This window comes from Vicugna pacos, chromosome 25 (genome assembly GCF_048564905.1).
Source record: "Vicugna pacos chromosome 25, VicPac4, whole genome shotgun sequence".
Classification (NCBI taxonomy): Eukaryota; Metazoa; Chordata; class Mammalia; order Artiodactyla; family Camelidae; genus Vicugna; species Vicugna pacos.
In genome coordinates this window covers 26,539,628-26,567,423 of record NC_133011.1, presented here as the reverse complement: position 1 = coordinate 26,567,423, position 27,796 = coordinate 26,539,628, and the positions used below count along the sequence as shown (strand labels likewise).

General features: G+C 33.5%; 1 protein-coding gene across 3 annotated transcripts in view; it reads left to right on the top strand.

Annotated features, from left to right (window-relative positions):
- The window catches only part of ATAD2 (ATPase family AAA domain containing 2), a 58,132-nt gene extending 30,708 nt beyond the window's left edge, over positions 1 to 27,424 (top strand). For 2 of the 3 annotated variants that reach the window (XM_072949673.1, XM_015245427.3), the window contains exons 12-28: positions 1,380 to 1,554; positions 2,430 to 2,518; positions 6,113 to 6,272; positions 7,271 to 7,361; positions 8,062 to 8,376; positions 8,732 to 8,864; positions 9,230 to 9,416; positions 9,963 to 10,148; positions 16,145 to 16,280; positions 17,290 to 17,486; positions 18,031 to 18,190; positions 20,156 to 20,278; positions 20,407 to 20,550; positions 22,231 to 22,623; positions 24,163 to 24,296; positions 25,151 to 25,279; positions 26,057 to 27,424. In XM_072949673.1, coding sequence (XP_072805774.1) covers positions 1,380 to 1,554; positions 2,430 to 2,518; positions 6,113 to 6,272; positions 7,271 to 7,361; positions 8,062 to 8,376; positions 8,732 to 8,864; positions 9,230 to 9,416; positions 9,963 to 10,148; positions 16,145 to 16,280; positions 17,290 to 17,486; positions 18,031 to 18,190; positions 20,156 to 20,278; positions 20,407 to 20,550; positions 22,231 to 22,623; positions 24,163 to 24,296; positions 25,151 to 25,279; positions 26,057 to 26,101 — 2,797 coding nt within the window. In that variant the 3' untranslated portion in view covers positions 26,102 to 27,424. The remainder of the gene's footprint in view (positions 1 to 1,379; positions 1,555 to 2,429; positions 2,519 to 6,112; positions 6,273 to 7,270; positions 7,362 to 8,061; positions 8,377 to 8,731; positions 8,865 to 9,229; positions 9,417 to 9,962; positions 10,149 to 16,144; positions 16,281 to 17,289; positions 17,487 to 18,030; positions 18,191 to 20,155; positions 20,279 to 20,406; positions 20,551 to 22,230; positions 22,624 to 24,162; positions 24,297 to 25,150; positions 25,280 to 26,056) is intronic. The other variant, XM_072949674.1, reaches the window with a different exon arrangement.
- The last annotated feature ends 372 nt before the right edge of the window (positions 27,425 to 27,796 follow it).

The window sequence follows — 27,796 nt, the reverse complement described above, 5'->3', positions numbered from 1 at the left end:
CATTGTAAGTCAACTACACTTCAATAAAAAACAAAAATTTTTGAAACGTTAAAAAGACTGCTAAAAAAGATACTAATATTAAATAATAGCATTTACTGGTTACATGAAATGTTGAAAGTATCTCGTTAAAGTAATTTAGTGAATTTTAAAAGAAACAACAAACCTGCCAATTTTTCTCTTTATTTTTTCTTTCTTACATTTCTCCTTTTGCACATTTTCCCTCAAAAAAAAAATTAAATGATTGTGTTAAATTGTTATTTTCCTATGGTATGTTCTCTTTCCATTTTAATGGCTGGATAATATTCCATTTCATAGATATCTCACATTTTACTTAATTGACTGCTACTGCTGGCTATTTTGTTGTCTCCTGCTTTAATTATCACAGATGTCAGTGTCATGAATATCACATCACTTCCTCTTTATGGGAGTCCTTAATTCCTTCTTTAAGATATAGTCTCATGAATAAGATTATTGGCTCAGTAAATATATTTTAAAAATCTGTTCCTGTCTTGGCTTTTGTACATTGAAATCACTATTGTTTATTTCATTTATTTGTCTGATTGTTTTCTTAACAGTTACTTCATTTTTTCTTGCTGCTTGATTATGTCTTATTATTCTTCTTTTATGGTTTAATTTTGGCTTTGAACAGATTTTATTCACCACTTGTGTTTTTGGTTTGTTTTGGCCGTTCATATTTTGTCATTTCTGTTTTTCTGGTATCTTAAATGTTTCTTTTCAAGAGCAGTTATTTGATGATTATTTCTGCTAAGATTATGAGTATAACCTATTTTCTCAGAATTCTATCCTGAGACAGTGAATAACTTTGCTTTGCAAATATATGGAAAAGCTCTACATTATTCCATGACAGTGTAGTGATTTCACCAAAAATTATTTTAAATTTTTACATTGTCCTTATCCCTGTCACCCAACTACCATTTTGAGTTCTCTCTTCTTTTATCTTACATTCTCTCCTGTTCATTCCTAGCATGTTTTCTTGCAAGACTTTTGGTATTGTGTTACTGACGCTAGGACCAAAGATTATAGATAAAGTTATCTATTCTTTTCCCTGATACGTTGTAAGAATAAACTGTCAAGTTTTTTTAATCATGAGTTTTATGCAAGATAAGGGAATATGATGAGCATGATGAATGAATAAAAGAAAATGTGTTTCAAATAAAGGGTTTTATTTAGTTTTAATATTAATTTTGTCATACCAATGTTAATTCCCAGCATTTAAGTGGTGCTTTGTGGATTGAAATGATATTTCAGTTGTTTTACTTACTTTCACTAATTGAGTGCATTCATGATATTGGTTTCTACTTTTGTTTAAATAGTCTACTGTTTAAAGTAGTACTAAAATAATACTTATTCTTTTACAGAGGTTGTTTGTTTTATGGTCCACCTGGAACTGGAAAAACTCTAGTTGCTAGAGCACTTGCCAATGAGTGCAGTCAAGGGGATAAAAGAGTAGCATTTTTCATGAGGAAAGGTGCTGATTGTCTGAGTAAGTGGGTAGGAGAATCTGAACGACAGCTGCGATTGCTGTTTGATCAGGTATGATATGAAAATTTACCTATATAGAGTAGAATTAGTGTAGATGTAAGAGTGTGAGGATTAGATAAAAATTGCATTTAATCACCTTTCACAGGCATAAACTCAGAAGAATTAGACCAAATATATAATCTTTCTAGATTATTTCCCTTCATATGCCATGATAATACCACTTATGATGAACAGTTTTATAGTAAGAGAAAGAAATAATTGAATCTAAGTTCTTCGGCATCTTAGGTCTCATGTCGAGAAAGAGAGTGGTAGCCTAATACTTAAAGAAACAGAATAGTGAGTTATTTTTCAGTATGTGAGCTGAAGATGAGCTCTGCCCTGGAGTGGCATTCAGTTTCATATCCCAGATTGTATTGACAGCACATTGTAAGATAATACATTCTGATCTACTGAGGCATATTGCTGCGAATGCTTTTATGTCTCTTTGTAGAACTCAGTGAGGTTTTTTTATTTTAACTTTACTGAAATAGATTTTTTTTTTAAACTACGGCATCTTGTTAAATGTTTTCCCATCCTGACATAGAGGAAGGCTATGTCACTGTCTTCTATTCTTTGTCTTGTTTTGACAATTGGTCTTATATGTTTCTTATTTCCCAATAATTACAGCTATATGAAATCTAAGGTATATAATCAGTGGAGTGTGTATTTTGAATATTTCTGGTTGAAGATGCAAATAAATTTAAACTGTATGCTGTTATAATGTAGTCTGAATCTTTAGAACATAGTTCCTAAATTTACATTTAGATTTAAAAAGTATAAATTTCTACAAGCAAGTTGGAATGAAAATGGATTAAAATGGTTTATATTCAGTCTGCATAGTTGAAGTTTTTCATGGTAACATTCAGTCACTGGACTTGCTTTTCTAGGCCTATCAGATGCGCCCATCAATTATTTTTTTTGATGAAATTGATGGTCTGGCTCCAGTACGCTCAAGCAGGCAAGATCAAATTCACAGGTAAAACTTACTTAATGGAACTTCTGCTTTTCTTCCTATATTCTGAGCCATATTGATACTGCATGAGGGATAGAATGTTAAGTGGTGAAAAAAACTTTACAAACCTGTTGTTTGGTAGTAGAAACCAGTGTATAGTACAAAAAGAAAAAGTGAACCTGTTCTGGATGGCAGAGTGTTCTCAAGCACAGTATTGGTTACAGATTTAACTTGTGATATAAACTTAAATACCCACTGGTCAGCGAGGTAAGGCAAATAAGTGAGGCAGGCCAGTGATAAAAGTAGGGCTGGGAAGTGTGGCTAAGTGTCTAATCATAAGAGCATAGCCCTTTTTTTTTTTTGAGCTGTAGCCTTTTATTGAAGCGCAAAAGCTCACTCATACTTGGAAAATAAAATTTCTGTTTCTTTTATATTCAAATTTTTGTGTTAAAAATGTTTTAAACGTTGCCAACTAATTCAGATGCTTTTAAGATGCTGCCTAGGCCAAACAAAACGTGTCTTAGGGTTTGACTACTAGTTTAAGTTTCTAATACTAGCCCAGTTTCCTCATTTTCAGAATGGAAAAATTGCATCTCCTCTGTGATAACTGTTTACCCAAAGGAGCACTTTTTATTAGTGCCACTACCTCAGCTTGAATCTAAATTACTTTCAGCCCTAGTTCATCTTCAGTTTTTCAGAGCTTCTTTTCAGATGGTCTCATGAATTATCTGTAATTACTTACTTAATTTGGGATACCTGAAAGCAAATGTTTGCATGTATTCATTATGCCAGTATTGTTTTTTATTGCAGATACCATGAAAGAGGAACAAGATATAATATGAGTGATAGATAGGCTTTGATTTTTCTAACACCTATTTACTATATTTTGATACCCTTTTTGACTTGATGCTCTCAAATTTCATTTGTTGCCCTGAGTACATTAAAATGTTAACTACTGTTATGGTTAAAATAGTTGTGTCTGCACTTACCCTACCAGTAATCATACATACTTTTATATAGTACATTTATCATCAGCCATACTATATTCATTGTGTTATTAGAAAAATATTTAACAATACTATATCATTTGGCAATCAAGTTACTGAATACTTACTGTATTTTGGAACAGTTCTAAAAAGGATTGGTGAAATTTTAGTAACAAAAATTATAGAATAATTTTAGTAAGCACATGCTATATATATATTTATGAGAAATATAGTGTACAAGTCTTGTTTTTTAGAAGTTAGCACATTGGACATGATTAAGCTGTATTTATTTTTATTGAAGTGTAGTTGATATACAGTGTTAGTTTCAGGTGTACATAGCTGTATTCTTTATCTTATTGTTAGTAATAATAACGTAGGATAATGTAAATAAGTGATTGTGTTAATGCATTAGAAAATAAAATTTTTAACTGAAGAGAAAGAGAATACAAATATAAAATAAGTTAAAACTGTCAAATCTTTACTCTGAATTGGAAATAACAGTATGAACTCATGATGAATTTTATTTTAAAATAAAAAGTAATCCCTGTCTTTGGGCACTAAAGAGGCCTAGGACCCATCACAGTATAGTGGTAATTCATACAGCACTCAGAATGTGATCTCTAAAGACTAGGATTCTTCAGGAGAGATGCTGGATATCAGAACTTAGGCAGAAAATAGCAAGACAACCCTGGAATATCTTGTAATTCCTGGAAGTGAATGACTGATGGCTTCATATCAGAATGACAGCCAATTTTGAAGGGGTTTACATTGGCTGAAGATGGGACAATCTGAACATCAAAAGTAATAATGATCCAACAGATTAAAGTGCATCAAATATGGAAAAATCATCAGTTTTTAATTGTCTCTTTAAATAACTTAATCAGTCACTTCAGAGGTTGCTGAGACAGTGACTCATTACTCTGAAAATTGATAGAGAATGAATCAAGCATTTTTTTTCCTTTCCTGTACCCATGATTCAGAGTAATTTAATAATATTGATGAAATAACATTGTTCTCTATAGAAAAGTCACAGTAAATACAAAGGAGATTATTGAATTATAAAAATAACCCTCTAGCAACCCCTTCTAAAATAGTGTATTGAGACCTTTGATTTTTAATTGGGAGTGATTTTGCCCCCCAGGGGACACATGTCTCGGTCTATTTTTGATTGTCACCACTGGAAGGGGATGCTCTACTGGCATCTTGTGGGTGACGACCCTGGACGCTGTTAAATATTCTGTAACGCACAGAACAGCTCTCCACAACAAAGAATTATCTGGCCCAATATGTCAGTTGTGCCAAGACTGAGAAACCCTGATCTAAGCGATAATCATTAGTGGCTGCTAAAAACAGTAAGAAAGGTGGAAAAGTTGATGGTAAGGTTTATAATCTGTGGATTAAGCTGATAGTATCTCAGCTAAACCCAATCCACTAATCTTAAATGAATAATTGGTATTATATGCCTCCTGAGGTATACAATAGGAAGTACATGGTATCTTCCTGTGAAGTATGCTGTCCCAATTAGTTTAATCTGCATCTATTAATAGGAAAGCTAGAGGGCAAGTTAAATGACCCTATCAGGAAGCATTGAGCCTAATGCAGAATGTGGGAAGGAAATTCTACAAGACAAGTGAACCAGTTTCTTCAACAAATAAATGGTATGGGAGGAAGGGAAAAAAAAGTGAAGGAAGTACAATAGGAACTGTTATGGATTTGAGGGATGTTTGACCAAGTGCAGTGTGTGTATCTTGGCTTGAACAAATCAAATGTAAAACGGTATTATGAGACAGGGAAATCGGACATTGGGTAGTATCAAGGAATTCTTGTCGTTTATGTTGGTGTCGTAGTATTGTGGGAATTTTTTTAAGTCCTTATCTCAGAAATACATACGTGAAGTACTTAACATGAAATATTTATGGATTGAATGATATATCTGAGATTTTTTTGTTTGGTTGATTGGGGAGGGGTGCGGGTTAAAGCTATTAAGTGAATATGTACCTGGCAGGGGAGACACTATTATCACGAAGGTGGTATTCCTAGGGTGAGGCTTATCCATTGCACTCCGAATGTGCTGACCCCTGCACTTTCCCCTGAAAAAAAATTGAAAAATAGAGCTACTGAGTGAAGACATAAAAAAGGAATACTGATAATTGTTGAAATGGGGTGATGAAGATGTGGAGATTGTTTTACTATTCTCTCTCCGTAATAAAAAGTCTAAAACATAATAAAAATTCTATATTTCTATGCTTATGTATGTTCTGTTTTATTTTGGGGGTTTTTGATAATGTGTACATAGTGAAACATGTTATGATTTTTAGATAATGTTTGTCTGCTTGATACATATTATTAGTACTTTTTTATGTTGTTTCCTTGTTTGAGAACTTATTAAAGTTCCTATGTGAAATTATACACCCATTTGTGGCTTTCTTAAGACTATGTTTTCCATTGATTTTCATGTCTACGTGCCATTTAGTATGTTATTTTAGATTTTTTTTAATTCATTGAAAGCAGTGGGATGCTTTGAGAAAATTCATTCACATATGTAGTACATTAAATCTTATCTTAGGAAAAAAAGAAATGATGTATTCCCCCTCCATACAATTAATCTCTTCTCTCTTATTTTTAAATTTAGTTCTATTGTTTCTACCCTGCTAGCTCTTATGGATGGATTGGACAGCAGAGGAGAAATTGTGGTCATTGGTGCTACCAACAGACTGGATTCTATTGATCCTGCTTTACGAAGGCCTGGTCGCTTTGACAGAGAATTCCTTTTTAGCCTACCTGATAAAGAGGTAAGAATTTAACATCACTCAAGTTGGTCACTTTCATCATGAACAAATCTTGGTATAGTGAAAATTTGAAGATTGAGTTTTGTATGTTCTAAAGCAATGTTGTATGATTAACATTTAAACGTATGTATATATTTTTAAGGGGTCATTTAAAAAAAAGAACTCAGGTAATTCTTTATTCTTTTATAAAAATAAAATAGTGTGTCCCTAAAAAGACTCTTAAAATTCTTTGAATTGAGCACAACCTTTACATGTTAATCATACAACTTTATTTTGATTCAGAACATGCGACCTAAAGAACAGTCAGTCCTTAGCCAATTCATTAGCCTTGGCTTTTCCATGGATACAGCTGTTTCCTACCCAGTTTATTTTATTTTATTTTATTTTATTATTTTATTTTATTTTATTGAGTAAAAGTAGATTTATTCAGAGACATACATACTCCATACACAGAGTGTAGGCTGTCTCAGAAGGCAACGGAGCAAGAGGCCTAACCAGTTATTTTAAAGCTGCTTAATCTTTTGAGAACAAAGTAAGAAAATATGGGTAGAAAAAATAATAAAAATTTTTTAATGTTAAAAGTAAAAAAGATGGGAGGGTATAGCTCAGCGGCAGAGCACATGATTAACATGCCCAAGGTCCTGGGTTCAATCCCCAGTACTACCATTAAAAAAGGAAAAACAAAATATGGGTAGATGTGTCAGTAGTCTTAAAAACAGTTCTTAATATGTACCAGAATAAGCAATAGTCCAATAGTTACTGAATTTCTCTCGTTCACATTTATGATGAATAGAACTTGAGCACTACAAATGCAGATCTGTTTAATATAAATTCTTTAAGCTCTTAAAAATTCATCTTTTATTTTTACTGTTTCATATTTCTGTTTATATTAGGTATTGATATCTTTAAAATTTTAGATAATCAAATTATTTTAAATAGAAATTATTCTCATCTGAATAGCATTTTATTATTAAAGAAAAATTCAATTTTTTTATTTGTAGGCTCGAAAAGAAATTCTAAAAATTCACACAAAGGATTGGAATCCTAAACCACTGGACATATTTCTAGAAGAACTAGCAGAAAACTGTGTTGGTAAACATTGCCTTAAGCATTAAAGAAATTTTATATGCATTTCAAAGATGGAACAAATTGTAGTTTTGCCACGGTTATGTTTAAAGAAATACAGGGTTATATTTCTCATCTATTACTTGTGGCATGTTTTCTTCTTACAAAGTCTTAAATATTAAATAGAGATAATTGGCATTTTGGCTGTCAGAGAATTTGAGAACAAAGTTAGACAATAATAGTAATAATAGCTATCTTTTTTTTTTTTTTTTTTTTTTGCTAACTTTATATTTTCCTAGTATCCTTTTAAGCAGTCTACATATACCATTTCAGGTAATTCACATCGTGTCCTGTGAAGTAGGTTTTGTTGTCTCCACTTTAAACATGTAGAAATGGCTGAGAGAACATAAATGACTTTGAAAGATCGTACATCTAGTAGATGACAACTGGAATTTGAACCTAGCCTGTCTGATTTCAAAACTCCTGCTCTTGACTCCTGTGCTATACCTACTGCTTGCATATTTCACTCACAAAAGTTGATTGATCTGTTAAGTATTATTACTGCCATATATACCCCAGTTCACTTGGGGAATAAAAGATATTTTAGCCTTATTACTCCTAAATATTTTTCTACTATATAGCTAGGCTGATGTTTAATTATCTTTTAACCATGGTCATGCTAATAGGGTGGTAATTTACTTAAATTTTTTTTGGTTGCCTTGGATAGGATACTGTGGTGCAGATATTAAGTCAATATGCTCTGAGGCTGCTTTATGTGCTCTGCGTCGCCGCTACCCACAGATCTATACCACTAGTGAGAAGCTACAATTGGATCTCTCTTCAATTAATATCTCAGCTAAGGATTTTGAGGTAGCTATGCAAAAGATGATACCAGCCTCCCAGAGAGCTGTGACATCACCTGGGCAGGCACTGTCCACCATTGTGAAACCACTCCTGCAAAGCACCGTTCACAAGATCTTAGAAGCCCTGCAGAGAGTATTTCCACACGCAGAAATCAGAACAAATAAGGCATTAGATTCAGGTATGAAATTTGATTGACCGTTTAGTTTTCATAATCAGTAAAGCTAAATGTTTTGTACATCGCAGAAATGTGTCTTATAAAAGAGCCTCTTGAGAGGAATTTGGTCATGCTTTGCCCAGATATTTGAAGATTTACTTCGCAGATTGCCCTAGACTTAATGTGCAGTAAGTTTGGAATGTATTTTTAAATTTACTTGCTATTCATATCTGTACAAATACATATCTATACAGATATTTTTGGTTCTTAAAAAGATTTCATTGAAGTTCCATTGGTTTGCTAATTGAAGCATTACATAAAGATTTGCTTTGTAATCCAGAAAAGTTACTAATATGCACACTTTTTGTTTGTCTTATAGATATTTCTTGTCCTCTGTTAGAAAGTGACTTGGCATACAGTGATGATGATGTTCCATCAGTATATGGAAATGGACTTTCTCAAAAATCCTTCAATAAGCTAAAAGAAAATTTTAATTTTCTTCATTTGAATAGGTATATTTCTCTTGAAAATTTATATGTACACACCACACACTTTTTTTTTCCTGAAATGTAAATTCCCTTAAACTAAATGAAATGGTGTTTAAAAAGATAAAAGATGCCAACTAACCTCCTTTTTTAAAGTTAAAATAGAAAAACTTTTGTTGTTACATTTATCATGATTGTAGAAACTACAACGTATAAAGTATTCTAAAAATCCATAGAGATTGATTGTTTCTAAAAACCATGAGAACCATGATGTTATGATTGGCCAGCCATGTAGTCAAAATTTTTGACTTACACAACTTTGTAATTGGTAATTTGGGAGGAAAATTTAAACTTTTTTCCCTAAAATATAGGTTATTACTCATTTCTTTCAGAAATGCTTGTTATCAACCTATGTCCTTTCGACCGAGGATATTGATAGTGGGAGAACCAGGATTTGGGCAAGGTTCTCATTTGGCACCAGCTGTCATCCATGCTTTGGAAAAATTTGCAGTGTACACATTAGACATTCCTGTTCTTTTTGGAGTCAGTGCTACATCTCCTGAAGAAACATGTGCCCAGGTAATTTATTTGTGCCTAGACAAATAAGCTGTAAGACAAAGCAGTCTTCCAAAGATAAAACCTAGAATTGCCTCATTGTTTTTGTGCAGTGTTTTTATGCCTTTCTGATTTCTAACTTCAGGTTTACGGAATAGAACTAAGCATAATTGCTTGCTTATTAAAGAGTATGGGTTTAAATCCCATTTCCACTACTTAATATCTATGTGTCCTTAGGAGGGTTATTAGATCTCTGTGCCTCATTTCACCTGTTTACATAGTGGAGATGATAATAGTACTTACCTGGTGTGGCTGTTGTGAGAATTAATCTTGGTTACCATAACAGAAAAGTCTTCTAGATTTCTTGAGCAGTTTTCTGACTACTTGAAGCAATTACGTTTTCCTAAAAATGAGATTTTATAAAACATTTAAAAACAAGATTGTGGGGTTAGGGGAAGCATTTTAAAAACTTGAAGGTTTTATGAGAAGTTAAACATTGTTCCAGATTAATAAAGCACTTTGCTAATGTGCTGACTCTAACTGAATGTAATTTTTTTCTCTCTCTACTAGATGATTCGTGAAGCTAAGAGAACAGCACCAAGTATAGTCTATGTTCCTCATATTCACTTATGGTGGGAAATAGTTGGACCAACACTCAAAGCCACATTTACCACATTATTACAGAATATTCCCTCGTTTGCTCCAGTTTTATTACTTGCAACTTCTGACAAACCTCATTCCGCTCTGCCAGAAGAGGTAAGTTGTTGGGGGAATCATTATACTTTAAAAAGAGATATTCATACCAAAGTAGTAAGAATTTATTGTAAAAATTCCAGGTGTTACAGAGGTGAATAAAATGATAAGGAAGTTTTCTTATTATAAGATACTATTGTTAACTATTTGATACATGTGCTTGTTGGGCAGGATGGTGTGTGTGTATGTGTATGAGTATAGTAAAGCCACATTATAAATTTTTTTCTCTAAGTGGAATTATATGATGCATACTATTCTATAACTTGCTTTATATATCTTACATATTTTTAAATACATAAATCTTAAAATTCCTTTTAAGAGCAGCATGGCTTTTTGCGTTGTCCTGATGTACTATAATTATTTACCTAAATCCTTATTAATATATATTTCAGTTGTTTTCCAGTTTTTCTGCTGAACTGCTGCAGTGAACATTCTTGGGTTTTAAGTTGTATGAGCATCACTATCTGGATTTTTCTAACATTAACTTCAATTCCTAAAAGTGGAATAACTATCTTAGTCAAAGAGCATGCACATTTGACATTTTTGATAGTGGCTAAATTTACTGTCTTTCAAATTTGTGCCAATTTAGACAACTACCAGTGACAAACAAAAGTTCATGCTGTTTTTGCGTTGAATACTCTTCTAGCTATTTGCCTGGTGTAATCCTTTATTTTTCTCAAGTCTCTGCCTAGATATCACCTCAGAGAGGTTTTCCCTGATCAGTTTCTCAGTGATAGCAATATAGCTCCTCTGCCCATCACTCTCTTCCCTTACTCTGCTTTGTTTTTATCACTGTCTGACATTAAATATTAATTTATTTGACTCTGTCTCTCGTAGCAGAATATAAAGTACAAGAAGTCAGGGACTTTTTTCCACTTCTCTATCCCCAGAGTACATTAATAAGCATATTGTAGGCTTCTGTGTGTGTATGTGTGTGTTTTAATGAATGAATTAAGTTTTTCCATAGGTTTGACAGAATTGGTTTATAGCTTTTAGAACATCAGTTAGAAGATAAATTCCAATACTTTATCAAAGAAACATTTATTAAGTGGGTGTTCTGTGCTAGGCCTTGTTCTAGATGCTAGAAATGTAGCATCAAACAATACAAATAAAAATTTGTATCCTCCTAGGGCTTACATTCTAGTTGAGGGAGAGACAAACAAAAATAAGTAGACTATATAATACTAACCTATTGCTATAGAGGAAAATTTAGCCAGGCAGGGCCAAAAGAGTGTTCTAGGGTCATAGTGTTAATCTGCTAGGTTAGTCTCACTAAGAAGATGACATTTGAGCAAAGACCCAGAAAAGGTAAGGTAGTGACCCATTGAGTATCTGAGGGACAAAGGTTCCTGGCGGAGGAAAGCAAGTGCAAAAGCTTTGAAGCAAAAGTGTGTTGGGAAAATATCAAATAGAGCCGAGTGAGTGTATGGCAGAGTAGAAGGAAATGAAGTCAAGGAATTTTCAAAGGACCAAGTTATGTCCCTGATGGCAGTTTTAGTAGTTGTGAATTATTCAGCTAAAAATAAATAAACTGGGAAATGAACATTAAGTTAATTACAGATTCTCGGGGTGGGAAGAGTCATTAATGGATTCTAATTTAGTTTATCATCTAGTTTTTGACTCTCCTTTATAGTCTTTCTTTTGTAGAGAACACTTTTTTCACTGTTCATTTTGTTAGCTCTGACTCCTGAAAAATCAGCTTATTTTGAGAGGCATCCATCTTTTAATCTCCATTTTTTTTCCCAGGTGTTACAGAGAACCTGTCTGATCTGTCTTCATCTTGATAACTCTTTGTATACTTGAATATGTTTTTCTGTTCATTTCTGTCTCCCCACTCTGATCCAGGCTTCTTTACACCAAATATTTCTTCTTGTATGATATGGTGTATTCCTTAGGGTTATTAAATACAATAGAAATTTATTCTTTGCTCTTAACAATACCAGGCAGATGACTAGATTGGCAGGTCTACCCTCCCCTATGTAGTCATTCCAGAAGCTTGGGCTGAGAGAGCTTTCTCATTTTTATTGCATGGCTTTTCAGGTTACATTTATTCCACCCAGCTGAAAGGGTTGGCCTATTCTTGTACATGATCTGAAAGTGACACATATCATTTCCTTTCACATTCCGTTGGCTAAAACTCATAACAGTACCTAACTGCAAGGGAAACTAGGAAACATGATATAGCAGTTTTCCCCCCAAAAAGAAAACATGGACTGTGATGGGAGCAGGCTCTGCTACACATCACACATATTTTTAGTTTCTTCAAAATTCTAGTCACTCTCCTAAATGTCTTTGTCTTTATATTCATTCTGAAAGGCTGTACCCAGAATAAATTAAGTACTCTAACAGTGTTCTGATTAACAGAGTAATGAAGAATTGCTGTTTGGTAGCCACATTATACCATTGGTTTATTGTCCTCACTGTTAATTAAAACTTTGTTAATTATTTTGAAGTTTGAAACAGAGATAAACTTATATTCTTGGTAATAAGTAAGGCAAATGAGCTGAACTTTATATGGATATAGGGAGGTTAATAAACTGTAATCAGTTTAATCTGGGGTAGCTTTATCAAGAATGTGGGAATTCTGCCCTTAAAGATCTTTTTTTTAAGATAGCTTCTTTGTTTTCTTACGGTAATATTGCCTAAGTATATAATCATATAATTGTAACCTGGCTAAAGTATCTCGGTATCACTCTGTAGAGTAGAGTGGAATGGGCGTTGGACCAGAAATTGCTTGTTTTATAAAATGAATAATCTATATGGATGCAAATAAGCAAGTCCACCTTGAGCCTCATCTAGTCTATACAGTCCTTAGAGATTCTGTGATACTGTCTATATAGCATTGGACTATAATACATTGCTGCATATACCGTTACTAGGTACCTTAAAGTTTTTCGATGTCAAAACTGCGGTCAGAGTGCCTGTGTGCATGAGCACCAGTGGACCCTAGCAACCAGCAGTACGGAAAAATGAGAAAGTCATCAGTGAATTAGAAACTTTGATGAGTCCATGAAAGACAAAGCAGTGGGAATTAGATTAGATTGGTGTAGGTAACTGCATTTCAAAGCATGTGCATAAAAGGACTGCTTTGAAAGTTGAGAGTGGTTTCTAACTGCGTCAGTGCTAGGTGGGAATTGAAACAGACCTTGGACAACTTTGGGGTAGTTAGCTTTCTGTACTTCAGGCCATGCCAGGCAGCAGTGAGCAGAGTTTGTCCTCAGCTAGAGCAGTAAAGGTGGGCCCAATGTCTAGTGTGGCAGAGTGGTGACTTATCTGTAGGTAGTGATATGAGGAATGGGAAGACCCTTTGCCCAGAAGGCAAATTACAGGCACATTCTGTTCCCAATGTAGGCTAGCTTCTTCCATAATCACTGGAAGTAGAAGCTAGAATAAGCAGAAAAAGCCTCGGATGATCAGAGATCTCAGAGGCAAAGATGAGTTTATAAATAAGCATTTGAGGAAGGACAGCTCCATGGATAATCATGGTTTACCAACAGACACCAGTGCATCACCAGCAGACACCAGTTGAAGACATTATAAAATAACCCCTCCCCAAATGAAAACCCCCACAGTACTGAAAAGAAGCAGACACAGATGAAAAATGAATTAGCCAAGTTGGAAGATCATGAGATCAGGAAGTCTATAGTACAAAAAGGCAGAGATTTGACAAGTGAGGAAAAAGTTAAAGAGCGTGGAGGAGATAGATTCACGTCTAACATCTATTTAATGGGATTTATAGGAGAGAAAAGAAATGTAGAAGAGCAATATAGTAGAACACTTCATGGAATTAAGAAAAAAGTCTTCAGATTTAAAAGGTCCTCTGTATTCTAACTGATGGATGTAAAAAGGCCCACATCTAGATAAAAATTCAAAACACCAGAAGTACAAAGAAAAATCTAAAAATCTTCCAAGAGAAAAAACAGTACTAGAAAGGACTGAAAATCAAATTGCTTCTATGTTCTCATTGATATTACCCACTACTAAGGAGGCAACTGAATAGTATTTTTCAAAGTTTGAAGGAAAATAATTTTGAACCTGTAATTTTCTCCCCAGTCTATTTAGCATTTGAGTGACAGAGCAAAATAAAGATGTTTTTGAATATACAATGCCTAAGAAATTATTACCTATAAACAACGACTGAAAGAATTATTAAAGGATTATTTCTCCTTGGATTTTTTTATTTTGCAGAAGTGGCATGTTAGAAGCAGTGAGTGAAGAAAACAGTCAAACTTGTCACAGAATTGTGCTAGAAACTTTTTTTTTAAGAACGTGATACTAAATCTAAGTCCATCTTGTGTGAACTCAAAATGGCAGGAAGGACAATAGTGAAGAAAAATGAGGAAGTAAAAAGCACATTCAGATTTGTATCTGATATGTAGACATTGATTAACCTTAAGTTTGGTTGAAAAAGAAGCTCAAGAGATAAGTCTATTAAAACTTGTAACAATAGAAGAATAGAAGAAATACAGCATACAACTTCCAGCCACCAGAAGGGAGGAAAAGGTCAACAAAATAAATGGATTCTAAAATATAATGGAGAAGAAAAAAATACTTGAGTTTCCAAGAAAATTTTGAAAGGCAATGAGGGGGTTCTTGGCCCACCAAATATGGTAAAGCACACTACATAGTTAGTAATTAAAACTATGAATTTGGGCCAGAATGAACAAATCAATGAAGTACAGTTCATTAAGAGACTCTTGAATGCATGGTAAATCAGTACATGAATTAGCTAAAGTAGAGACTTATTTAATAAAAAATGCTGGGACAAAAGAAAATGTTCATAATTTTTATAAGCTTGGAGCATGGAAGACCCTATGAAGCAGAAAATGCAAAACTATGAATGTAAACTTCTCTCCATCAGAGTACACAAGCATCATACAAGGAATGAACATTATTATCCTCTAATAATAATACTTGGAAAGGTGTAGAAGTTTGTTTCGGAATATCGTTTTGGGATCTGTTTTGTCTTTATTCTTTTTTTGGCAGTAAACTATATATAAAATACAATTTAGCATTTTAACCATTTTTTAATTCAGTGGCATCAAGTACATTATATTGTGTTCACAGGTTTGTATAGCCATCACCATTATCCATTTGCAGAACTTTTTCATCATCCCAAACAGAAACTCTGTACCCATTAGACAATTACTCCCCATCCCCTCCTTTCCCAACCGTTGGAAACCTCTAATAACCTCTGTCTCTTTGAATTTACCTGTTCTAGGTATTGTCATATAGGTAGAACATAAAGTATTTGTCCTTCTGTGACTGGCTTATTTCACTTAGCGTAAAGTTTGCAGTGTTCATCTGTATTGTAGCATGTGTTAGAATTTCATTCCTTTTTAAGTTGAATATTCCATTGTATGCACATAAAACGTTTTTTTAACTGTTTATCTGGTGATGAACATTTGGATTATCTCTACCTCCTTGTACTATGTATAATCCTGCTATGATTATTGGTATACAAGTAACTGTTGAGTCTTTTTTTTTCCTTCTAGTATTTTTGCATATATACACTGGGTTATGTGATAATTCTGTGTTTAACTTTTTGAGGAGCCACCATACTGTTTTTCACAAAAGCTGCACCATTTTATATTTTTACCAGCACAAGTGGTGTGATTTCTCCACATCCTTATCAACACTTGTAATTTTTCAGACTTTATTCTTATTATTCCTAATGAACCATTGATTCTCATATTTCACTTTGGGTTGTGAAAGTGAATTAATTGATCTCAGTGAATCCCTTTAAGTAAAATATCACTACATTAGTTACCATATGAATTATAGTCTGGAGTCTTGAGTTTTAAGATCTCATGTTTTTTAGTTCCTAATGTATTGCATACATGGTTTATACATAAATCCAGCATATGTAAAAGATTTAAGAGATAATTTCTTTATTATATTATTTAGATAGTTATTAAAAATGCTGTTGTCTTGAATGATACATAGTATGTGTGTGTATACATATAAAAATATATAATGCATTTGTTTTCTTTTTTAAGGTGCAAGAATTATTTATCCATGATTATGGAGAAATTTTTAATGTCCAGTTACCTAGTAGAGAAGAACGGACACAGTTTTTTGAAGATTTAATTCTAAAGCAAGCGGCTAAGCCTCCTATATCAAAAAAGAAAGCAGGTTAGTTCCTGTATCAAAGTTAAAATGTAATAATTTTGAGAAAGTGGGAATAAAATATCAGTTAATGGCATTGCCATCTTCTAATGCCACAAGGTCAAAACCTTATTCCTGAGGTTGACACCTCTTACTGCTTAAAAATCCCTGGGCTTCCCATTAAAATAGACTAAAGTTGTTAAAGCATGCAAGGCTTTTCAGAGTGTGGCCCTAATTATGTGGAATTTGAGCTAGAATTCATAGCATAGCCCCAGTCTGTCTTTCCAAGCCCATTTTTAGAACTTTCCTCTCCCACATCTTTTCCTTACAAAGCACTCTATCTTTAAACCATACACAACATATCCTATCTTTCCATAATTTTGTTCATGCTTGTTCCATGTCAGTAATGCTTCTATTCCCAACCTGTCTCTGTCTAAGGAACTGCTTGTCTTAGTGTAACTCATTTTTTCTCCCCCAACATCTGGACAAAATTAATTTACTACCTTAATGACACTCTGTACTTTTTTTATACTACTAATATGACGTTAGGGTGATGTTATAATTATGTTTCTTACTTAATAGATTGCAACTTACTGGGGCAGCACTCTCATATTCACTTTTTTATCCTAAGTACTTATTAGTGCATATCTGATTAAATAAAATTAAGCCTTTGTTATATTTGAAACATACCACAATTTTTTAGTAGTTCAGAAATTAACTAATAATGAAGACTTTATAAAATAATTAGAATATTCTTGTCCTGGAAATATGCAGTTTCAAATTTTTAATAGCCTCTTAAATGATCTTAAAATGGTGATGACTTAGAAATTAGCATTCCAAATTACACATTACCAGTTATTGCTGGAGAGGATGAAGGGGTTGGGATTACGGTAGCACTTCAGTATTTCAGATCTTCTGATTCCTGGCAGATATAAGGAGGATAACCCCTGAAAGTGTGGCTACTATGTGCATTGAATCATTTGTCACTCTTGATATAATGGGAGAGGGGTAACTAAAATCTTCCATTCATGTAAAGTTCTGCAGGCTTTGGAGGTACTTCCCGTAGCACCACCGCCTGAGCCAAGACCATTGACATCAGAAGAAGTAAAACGACTAGAAGAACAAGAAGAAGATACGTTTAGAGAACTGAGGATTTTCTTAAGAAATGTTACACACCGGCTTGCCATTGACAAGCGATTCAGAATATTTACTAAACCTGTTGACCCTGATGAGGTATTAATTAACCTTTGCATCAGATGTGTTCTGAGCTATAATGCTTCAAAATTAAAGAACATTTGAATAGTTTATGTGGTTCCCTCTGTACACTCTTGTTTTTTTCTATTTAGAAACATGCCAGGTAGTGTCCTAAGCACAGGGAGACTTCAAGAACTATGTAATGCATTTTCCCTTCCTGTAGAGCATAGACAATTAACTTTGCCCAGCTCAAACCTTCTAGAGGTAATTTGAGAACGTCTTAATGCTACATAATATTATTGACAGTCACACATTTAAGATTGAGTTCCTAAGCTGACACTGAAGGATAGGTGGCATTTGGATGAGAAAAGAGGTATAGGGTGTTACTAGAGGTACAGGAGCCCAAGAATAGGAATGAATACAAAATAAAACCAGGGTTAAATAGTCAGTTTCATATTAATCACTTTAATATACTGTCTCTTAAGTATTTATTCTCTCTCCCCTATATTGCCTGAAAATTTTGACTCATATTTTTTTGTGTTCAGAGTTAATTTAGTGAATTGATTATTTGCTTGAATTTCAGGTTCCTGATTATGTCACTGTAATAAAGCAACCAATGGACCTTTCATCTGTAATCAGTAAAATTGATCTCCACAAGTATCTGACTGTGAAAGACTATTTGAGTGATATTGATCTAATTTGTAGTAATGCTTTAGAATACAATCCAGACAGAGATCCTGGAGGTGAGCATTAGTGTTTTTTGGTTTTTTTTCCCTAGTGGGTGGAATGGGGGTTGCTAACATTTAGTGAAGGGTGATTTGCTACTAGATGCTATATTACTAACATTTTACATTCACAGTGCCATTCAGTCCTCACAGCAATACCCTCATTTTAGAGTTGAGGAAAATGGAAGTTTAGAGAGGTTAAAAAACTTATTCAAGGTCATACTACCAGGAAGTGGCAGAGGCAGAACTCGAGTGCAGGTTTCTTTCACTCCAAAACAATTACATGATACAGCCTCTAATGAACCACAGAAGTGCATAACAACTTAGCTTGTTTACTTTGTTTATCAATACTCTTTCTCAAAGTAGAAAAATTAAAACTCTCTGTAATAAGTTTGAAAGGATTTTCTTAGTTAAGGCCATTATAATTTTTATTTACAAAATTAATATGGTATAATGCTTACTAATAATAATGTTTTAAAAATTAAATCCCCCATTTCCTTTCTCCAAAGGTGGACACTGTTAAGTTTGGGGATATCTTTCCAGACCTTTTCTATGCATATACACATTCTACCTCACCTACTGAGTCTATTAATAAAATTTATAAAGTAAGGGATTTTTTAAGTGACATATTTGTTCATATATTTAATGATATATTCAAATATCTACATATTTGATATAAACTTGTTCATTTCCAAAACAGTATTCTCTCAGGTACTTCTTTTTCCTAGCATCCTATTCTTGTTTTATGGATGCGTTGTTTTTAACTGTCTTGGTGGATAATTTTTTTTAATAATTCTGTTTGCTGCATTAACTCTCTCCTCCAGTACATTGGCTGTTTTTAAATTTGTAGTGCTTATAAATTAGCATCAATTAGCATTAGACCCATTGAGAGTTTCTTCAATGATTGAAAAGCTCAGTTATTTCCCACCCCTAGTCCTTTACCCCAGCCTTCCCTAGATTTTACCCCATAGGTCAGAGTTCTGGAGGTAAGCAGTGGGGAACATGCTATCAAACTGGCAACAGTCCCCTTAACTACAGAAAGAAGGAAGCATTTACCCTGGAGGAAGAGAGCTTTTTTTGTCTCATTGCAGTCATACTGCTGCTACTTCTCTTTCTGTCTGTTGTGATAGTCTAAAATTACTTTAGACCTGTGGTGTTCACACTTTAGCAGGCATCAGCATCTCCTAAAGGACTTGTTAAGATGCAGCTTTCTGGGCCCCATGTTGACAATTTCTGATTCTGTAGATGTAAGGTAGAGCCTGAGAATGTGCATTCTGACAGGTTCCTGGGTGGTACTAGTACTACCACACCTCAGGAACTTTGCCCTGCCTTTCTTCAGGCCATGTTAGAAGCCCCCAGCAACAGTCCTTCTGTTATTGTAGCTTTTGCTGTCAACTATAAACTGGGTGTGAATATTGTATCTTACCACCCTGTGAGAGGGACTCATCAAGCTGTTCAAGCAAATTTACTTAACATTCACTTACTACCTGCCTTCTACCTCAAGGCATATTCCAGTTTACAGTGTTTGGACTCAGTTTAGGATTTTTTTCAGTATTTCCTATGTAAGGTTGCTGTTTCACTGTCCTTGTTTTGTGTCCCTGTCAATGTAGTAACATCCTTTTTATCTCTTTGAAATTCTACTAGTTCACTAGTGACACTAATAACCTTCCTTGCTGTTGTCATTATGTTGTTGTGTAGTCTTGCTATTGATTGATTTCTTGTATTTCTTCTGGTATTTCAAAGGGATCTGGATAGGGCAGGGCGATGAAATTGGGTTTAGTCTGCCGTATTGAATGAGATGTCCAGAACATTAGATTAACAGCAAAGACAGAAATAACACAGTTCCAGTAACTTTCACTATTCATGGTGGAAGTAAAATAAAAATAGTAGTAAGGCTATAACTTTAGCCTAACATGTTGACTTAATTTTTGTTAAATTATTAAAAAGAAAAATTTTAAATTATATTCTTTATTCATTCCTTAGACCGTCTTATTAGGCACAGAGCCTGTGCTTTAAGAGATACTGCCTATGCAATAATTAAAGAAGAACTTGATGAAGACTTTGAGCAACTTTGTGAAGAAATTCAGGAATCTAGAAAGAAGAGAGGTAGGAAAATGATTTGGCATCAGAAAAAAGATACTTTTGATGTAGTGTATTGAGTCCTTTTAATTAATTCTTCATGTAATTTTGAAATCTGGAAATTTGATTTGATATTCCATATGTCTATTTATAAGGTTGTAGCTCTTCCAAATATGCCCCGTCTTACTACCATGTGATGCCAAAGCAAAATTCCACTCCTGCTGGTGATAAAAGATCAGATCCAGAGCAAAATGAAAAGCTGAAGACACCCAGTGCTCCTGTGGCTTGCAGCACTCCTGGTTAGTACACTTGGGTAATTTTTAGTTACGAAATTGTCGCATTTATTCTCTTCTAGCCCCATTTGCTTTTTCTCTTGCTTTCCTTTATATTGATGCTGTAAATTATGTTGATATTTTTAATATTAAGGCAACTTTGTATTCTTGAAATAAATCCAGGCTTATAATGAGATATAACTTGCAGTCCCAGGTCACCTTCCAGTTCAGAGTCTTAATTGTGGATTGACTTGATTTGAAACTGATTTTTACTTCCTATAAATCCTAGTCTATTTCCTGTTCCTCTTTATTCTTAGGATATAACTACTGGGTACCAACCCAAATCCTTTGGATTTCCTGAGGCTTCTCTTCCTTGGCATGCTCTTAATTCCAATTTTTGCTCTATAAGCCCCATAAATGTAAGACTGTCCTCAGCTTTTTAGCCTCTCAGCTATTCATTTGTTTTCCCAGAATTTTGTGCCATAATTCCTTAATGCTTTGTTAGGTCTCCAGTGCTTTAAACAGATTTTTAAAAATTTTGAACGTATCTGTTTTGCTAGGGTTGGAACCCTCCTTTATTGTACTGTAGGTTTATCCATCGTGGGATAATTGATTTCAGATAGGTAGGATAAGCCCTTATTTTGTCATAATGGAAGGAAGCAATTGGAAAAGGGAGAATAAGAAAGATGAACCAGCAAGAAACCTCCATTACCAGAATGCTCTTGGTCAAATCAACTTTAAGCAAGTGTGTGTGTGAAGTGTGTGTGTGTGTGTGTGTGTGTGTGTGTGTGTGTATATATATATATACACACACACACACATATATATATGTATGTATGTATATGGAAATTGAGGACATGGAAAAGGACTCCCTGAAAACAGTTCATTCCTAGCCATATACCCAGCAGGACTGCATACGTTATGTTAACCAAATGACAGGTACGAGAATGTTCATAGAACCAGTATTCACAATAGCCCAACAGTGGGAGCAACCCAAATGCCAATCAACAGTAGAATGGAAAAATATGGATTATTATGTAACAATGCTTAAACTTCAAGTACATACAGTAGTATGGATGAATCTCCCAAATATAAGGTTGCAGTGTGGTTACAGTGCGGCTAGTCTAGGCAGAATGTTTAACTCTGTATACCTTACTTTCTTCATCTGTAAAATGATGTTGATAACAGTAGCAAACCTGATCGAGCTTAAGTGAAATTTCAGTGAGTTAGCGTATATAAAGGGCTTAGAATTCCTGCTATATGGTAAGTATTCAGTAAGTGTAGGCTATTTTAGTCTTGCCCCTCCTCCAGTTCATTCCTCATACTACTGCCAAAGTGATCTTTGTAATTTATGCACCAAACAATTCATTTAAAATTACTCAATTATTTTCCCTTAAAATTATTCAAGATTTTAAAAAAGAATTCAAGTAAACTAACTATATACTTCAATAAATATATATAGAAACATAAAACAGAATAATAATTCAAGATAAAATCCAAACTCCTTAGTATGATAGGTCATTGCCCACTTTCTACCTTCTTGTCACAGTACTCTCTACTTTTATTTCTATAGTCTAACCATACAAAACTATGGTGGTATATCAAATTCTCCTTTTAATATCTTAGGAGGTATTTTTACCCTCACTTACTTAGACTTTATAAAATTGTTAAATGTTCTCTTGTTCTTTTTCTTTAAATTCTCTGAAGCTCAGTTGAAGAGAAAAATCCGCAAAAAGTCAAAGTGGTACATAGGCACCATAACGAAACGAAGGAGGATTTCTCAGGCAAAAGATGATAGCCAGAATGTTGCAGATGACAAAATTGAGAGTGATACAGAGGAAAATCAAGATACAAGTGTAGACCACAATGAGACCGGAAATACAGGGGAGTCTTCAATGGAAGAAAATGAGAAGCAGCAAAATGCCTCTGAAAGCAAAATAGAATTGGGAAATAATAATTCAAGTACTTGTATTGAGAATGAACTTGAAGAATCTGAGAAGACTACAGCAAGTATAGAATTGAGAAAAGATAGGATTACTTGCAATGGAGATGCTTCTATCTCTCAGATAATAGATATTTCTGATGAAAATGAAGCAAAAGGTAAGTCTCAATTAAGCAACTTAATTTTAAAAGATGTTTCACTCAAATTTTTTAAATGATTATTATCTCAGTTTATTCCTTTTTTCCTTGTCTTTCAGAGTGCAAGTGTTTAATAGGGAAATTGGCATTATTCTATTTAATAACTATTAAGCTAGTAAATCACTGATATTAGAAGCACACGCTATGGCATCAGACAGACCTGGATTTGAGCCTCTAGTCCACTACTTAGTAGCCTGCGACCTTGGGCAAGGTTCTTAACCCATCAGCCTCAGTTTTCTCATTTGCAAAATTGGGGTGGATGGTTGCTGGGTAATAAGGTATTCTGAGAATTGAATAAAGTAATCCATCTAAAGCAGGTAGTAAAGTGCTTGGCTATACAATTTTTAAAAGCTGGCAGGATAACCCTCTCATTTTTATGCAAGATAAGCAGTTTCCTATGGTTCTTGCTGAGTGATATAGAACAACTGTTACTCACCCCCATCATTCTTCTATCCCTGTGGTAGGTTAAGTTTACGATGATTTATATTTGTGCAAAAGATCCTGCTCCCAAAGTTTTTCATTTAGAATTGTCTTCTATCTGGATCTTCTTGGACCTTTTGCAGTAGATTTGTTTGGTTTTTGGAAAAGCCATACAATATTTAATCTTACAAAGTGAAAGGAAGGGTAACAGGGTTAAAAATTTATTTTGATCAAAAATAAGTTTTGACTAAGTTAATGAAACTAGCTTTCTCTAGAGGCTTATAGGCTGTAGGTAAGTCTTTTTCATGGACTTCTTTGAAATGAGTTCTAGTGTGTTTGAGTAATCGTAGCAGAATGGGCTTAGGATATAGCCTTTCCAGTGTGGATATTTTAAATGTTAATTTTCTGGCTATATAATTTAGTATGTTTTGTTTAGATTCTGAGTTGTTATTTTTCCTTTATTGTTAATTTTTTTTAAAAGGACACTATTTTGTGGAACAGGTACCTGTTTACATGTCAGGAAATTTGGGTTCTTTTTCTGGCTCTTAAAACAATTAGGTATGTTGACCTTAGAAAAGTCACCTTTCTTGGCCTCACTTTTCTCACCTATAAGTGAGTAGATAGTTCTAGATAAGGAATAGGCAAACTTTTTCTGTAAAGGGCCAGATACTCATAACTCTTCAGCCTTGTTGGAAAGCCACATAGGCACGTGTATGTAAAATGGGTGTGGTTTTATTTATAGCAGTAGACCAGATTTGGCCTATGGGTGCTAGTTTGCAACTCCTAGATTACTAAGGCCCCTTCCAGCTCTTAAATTCTATGAGTTTTATGCCTAAGTAGAATACAGTCTTACCTGTTGAGAATTCCCTGAAATACTCTATTTGAGAAAATACTTATCAAATGTTCTTAATTTTTGAGTGTGTAAATGGCAGCATCTTAATCTTATAGCAGAGTCGGTAAACCTGATTAGGGTTTGTATCTTAGTAAATATGTCCTCCTGTTTAATCTGCCTTAATATTTATTTTAGGCATTATAAAATGTCTGTGAACCAAATAATAGTCACTTACTTTCTCATTTTAGAAATGTATGTTCTGCGAATGACTCGAGCTAGACGTTCCCAAGTAGAGCAACAGCAGCTCATCAGTGTTGAAAAGGCTTTGGCAATTCTTTCTCAGCCTACGCCCTCACTTGTTGTGGACCATGAGCGATTAAAAGTATGTAAATTGAAATCATAATGCTTTCATTGTGCAGTTTACTAACATAACCCACCAAAAGAGGGATTGTAGTGTAGTACATAGTATCTATTTGGCATGCAATAAATAATAATCTTTTATGAAAGGATAAACTTGGTATAGAATAACTTTTCATAAGGGCAGTGATTGGAGAAGGCTGGTATGTTGATATTACAGGTTTTACAGAGTTGTCTATTCACTGATCCCATACATTGCTTTAGTGACCATAACCTTACAACCATTTTAGCTGGTTTTTACTTAACCACAATGGCATGTTTTTGTTAACTATGAGGTATAGAATATTATGGTAGAACAAGACTTGAATCACAGAAATTCAGTGATTCCATTTCAGTCGTGAGAAAAAACACTGAGCAGATAGAAAATCCTTTTAGTAAGAAAAGAACCCTGAAATGGTGAGGTAGTTCATCATTTATGTACTCTCTTTTTGTTTCACATAACAGAATTAATTATAATATGCTTATAGTACCATAAAATACCCTGCAAAAAGTTGCCTTTTTTCCTGCTAATGTAGTTTGAAATTATTTTTTAATTTGTCTATAGAGATTTATGGCTAGAATTGAAATTGGCAACTTCCTCAGCTGTAGGTTTTAGGACGGGAGTTATCCAGGGGAGAGGCCAGGATCATAGAATGTTGATAAAGTTAACTTACAGCTAAATGTCAGAGCCACTGTCAGAGGCTGCAGTGTCTCATCATATGGCTTGGTCTGCCTTCTCTCTGGCTTATATGCTAAAAATGTCCCCAGATCTTCAAAATTAAAGTATTCTTATCTTAGGAAATTTCTCTCACATGGGTAAACATTCATGTTTTCTTTTAGAATCTTTTGAAGACTGTTGTTAAAAAAAGTCAAGAATACAATATTTTTCAGCTGGAAAATTTGTATGCTGTCATCAGCCAGTGTATTTATCAGCATCGCAGGGACTATGACAAGACAACACTTATTCAGGTAAACTAATCTATATAAGAAATTAATTGATTATAAAAACTTCTAAAGGCTTTTTTTAAATACATCAATTATGGATTATTTTTAGGTACAACTGAGTTCTGTACTTTTTTAAATCTAACAAATTAGTTTCTGTTTCTTTAATAAACAGTGGAATGCTGTAAACTGTAGAAAAATCTATTTTGTTTGTGTATTAATGAAGATACATAGCCCCTTTTTAAGATAGACTTAAGATAGACCTATTTGACTTTACTTAATCTTGCTTAATAGTGGGCCTTAGAGTACTAAGTTTTAAAAATAGATATTGGCTGTTTATATAGTATAATATATATATTACTGGTATCTACTGTATACCGACTAGTATATAAAATATATAGTATTTAGTATACCTACTAAAGTGTGCCATGACACCTACACAGTATATATATATATATATATATATATATATATATATATATATATATATATATATATATATACTAGTATTTACAAAATAATAAAGTATTAATATATATAAATACACCAGTGCCTTGATTATAAATATTTGAATTTAATGTAAGATGAACACATCTCAGACTCATTTCAAAGGGATTTAAATAATGAAGTCCCATCAGTGAATATTGTCTTGTAAGTGTCATGAATACTGAACAGAATTTCTGTTTTCACTATCAGATGGGTGAAATAAGGTTGATTACTGCAAAAAAAAAAATCACCAATGGGGTAGTGTTTCTTTAATTTTTTCCATATAGAAACTTATTTTTTCTTCTATCTTTTATCTAGAAAATGGAGCAAGAGGTAGAAAACTTCACTTGTTCCAGATCATGATAATCATGGTATCAAATATTCTTTATATTCAGTTCCTATTTAATTCACCTTTGTCATGTTTGCATAACTGATACAAGATGAAATCCTGCATCTTTAAGGAAAAGATTAAAATAGTAAATAAAAATATTTAAACTTTCTGGTATTTATGTACATGTGTAAGATAAATTACAGAGATAACTGATAAATATTTGAAGTTTGATTAAACAAGGCACTGTGGTAATAGTATTGCTGTGGGTATCAGTAGTTGATGTGTGGCCAACTCTTAATAAAGTTATTTTGATAACCAATGTTTATGGCACTTAAGAGTACTTAGTGACATTGACATTTTTTGTTTTAAGCACTTTTAATTTTATCCTTCCTAGAAATAGTTTATCAGACTAGAGACTTACTTGACCATCGTGTCTTTGCCATCCTTTTGTTATCTTTGTTTTCTTTAGTGCCCATTTCTCACCTGCCTTTAGCTTCCTCTTGCCCGTTCACTTAAAAGCCAGTGTTCAAGTCATAATTTGCAGGGGGTTCCTTGAATAACTTCTCACTTCTGGCTGCACCACAATTCTGTACTTGAATGTCAAAATTAATGCTTTTTAGATAAACATTTTTATAATTCTAATTTGGGTTAATAAAAATGTAAAATATTTTTGGTTTACTTTTATGATTATACTTAACAACCAAAATATTAGTAACTACTTGTTAAACATTTGTAATAGCACAGAGTTTTTATATTTGAAAACTGTTTATATCCTTCTAAATGTGTGTTTAGGTTGTATTCTATAGATGCCTTTTATATACAATTATATAAATATAAATATTATAAATTTTGTATTGATACCAAAAATACATTTCTTAAAGCAATAAAACCATTCACCACCATGCATATTCTTTCTCCCTCCCTTCCTCGCCTTTTTTTCTTCTATTTTTAAGGAGATATTCTAGTATGAATTTGTGAAATAGCTTCTGTTGGAAACTTCTTTTGAGGGGAATAGAGGTTAGTAATTTCATATGAGATATTCTGATTCTAATACCATTTCTGAGTTGAACTGTCTTTTGTTGTCGATTATCTGCATATTGTATTTAAAGCCTTCTAAAACCCCATAATTCAGTTACCTTAATTAGTAGATACTGTCTTATGTAATGCATCACACAGTGCCAGTAACTGAAAACGTTTAAGTATGTGTATATTCCTGCGTTCACATGCACACACACACATACTCGTTTTTATTGAAGTTTATTATAACTTACTCTAGTGACATCTCTTATAACTAGGATTTCATTTTGTATGTATGCCTTCTGTAATAAATTTTAAAGGTGAAAATTGCTTCTCAATTTTGTTTCTATGTCTTCATTTTTTTTAAATGTCCTAAAAATAGTGCTATGTAAAACAAGTACAAAAATCTGCTTTATTACTGTGCATAATTTAAAATGCTATTGACCCTGGAATGTTTATATTCATTAGCTACAAAGATTAATGTGCTTCTTTTTCTTTCATTCCCTACTGTCTACAGACATGGGAAATAATTTGTCTACATTTCTATGTAGACTTCCAAAACCATGCTGAAATTCGTAAGCCTAGAATGTTTCTTTCTCATTTTTTGCTTAAAAGTGCAATCAGGCTAAACTATTAGGCAAGAAAAAGAAACAGGCATCCAAATTGGAAAGGAAAAAGTAAAACTCTATTCACAGATGATCTTATATGTA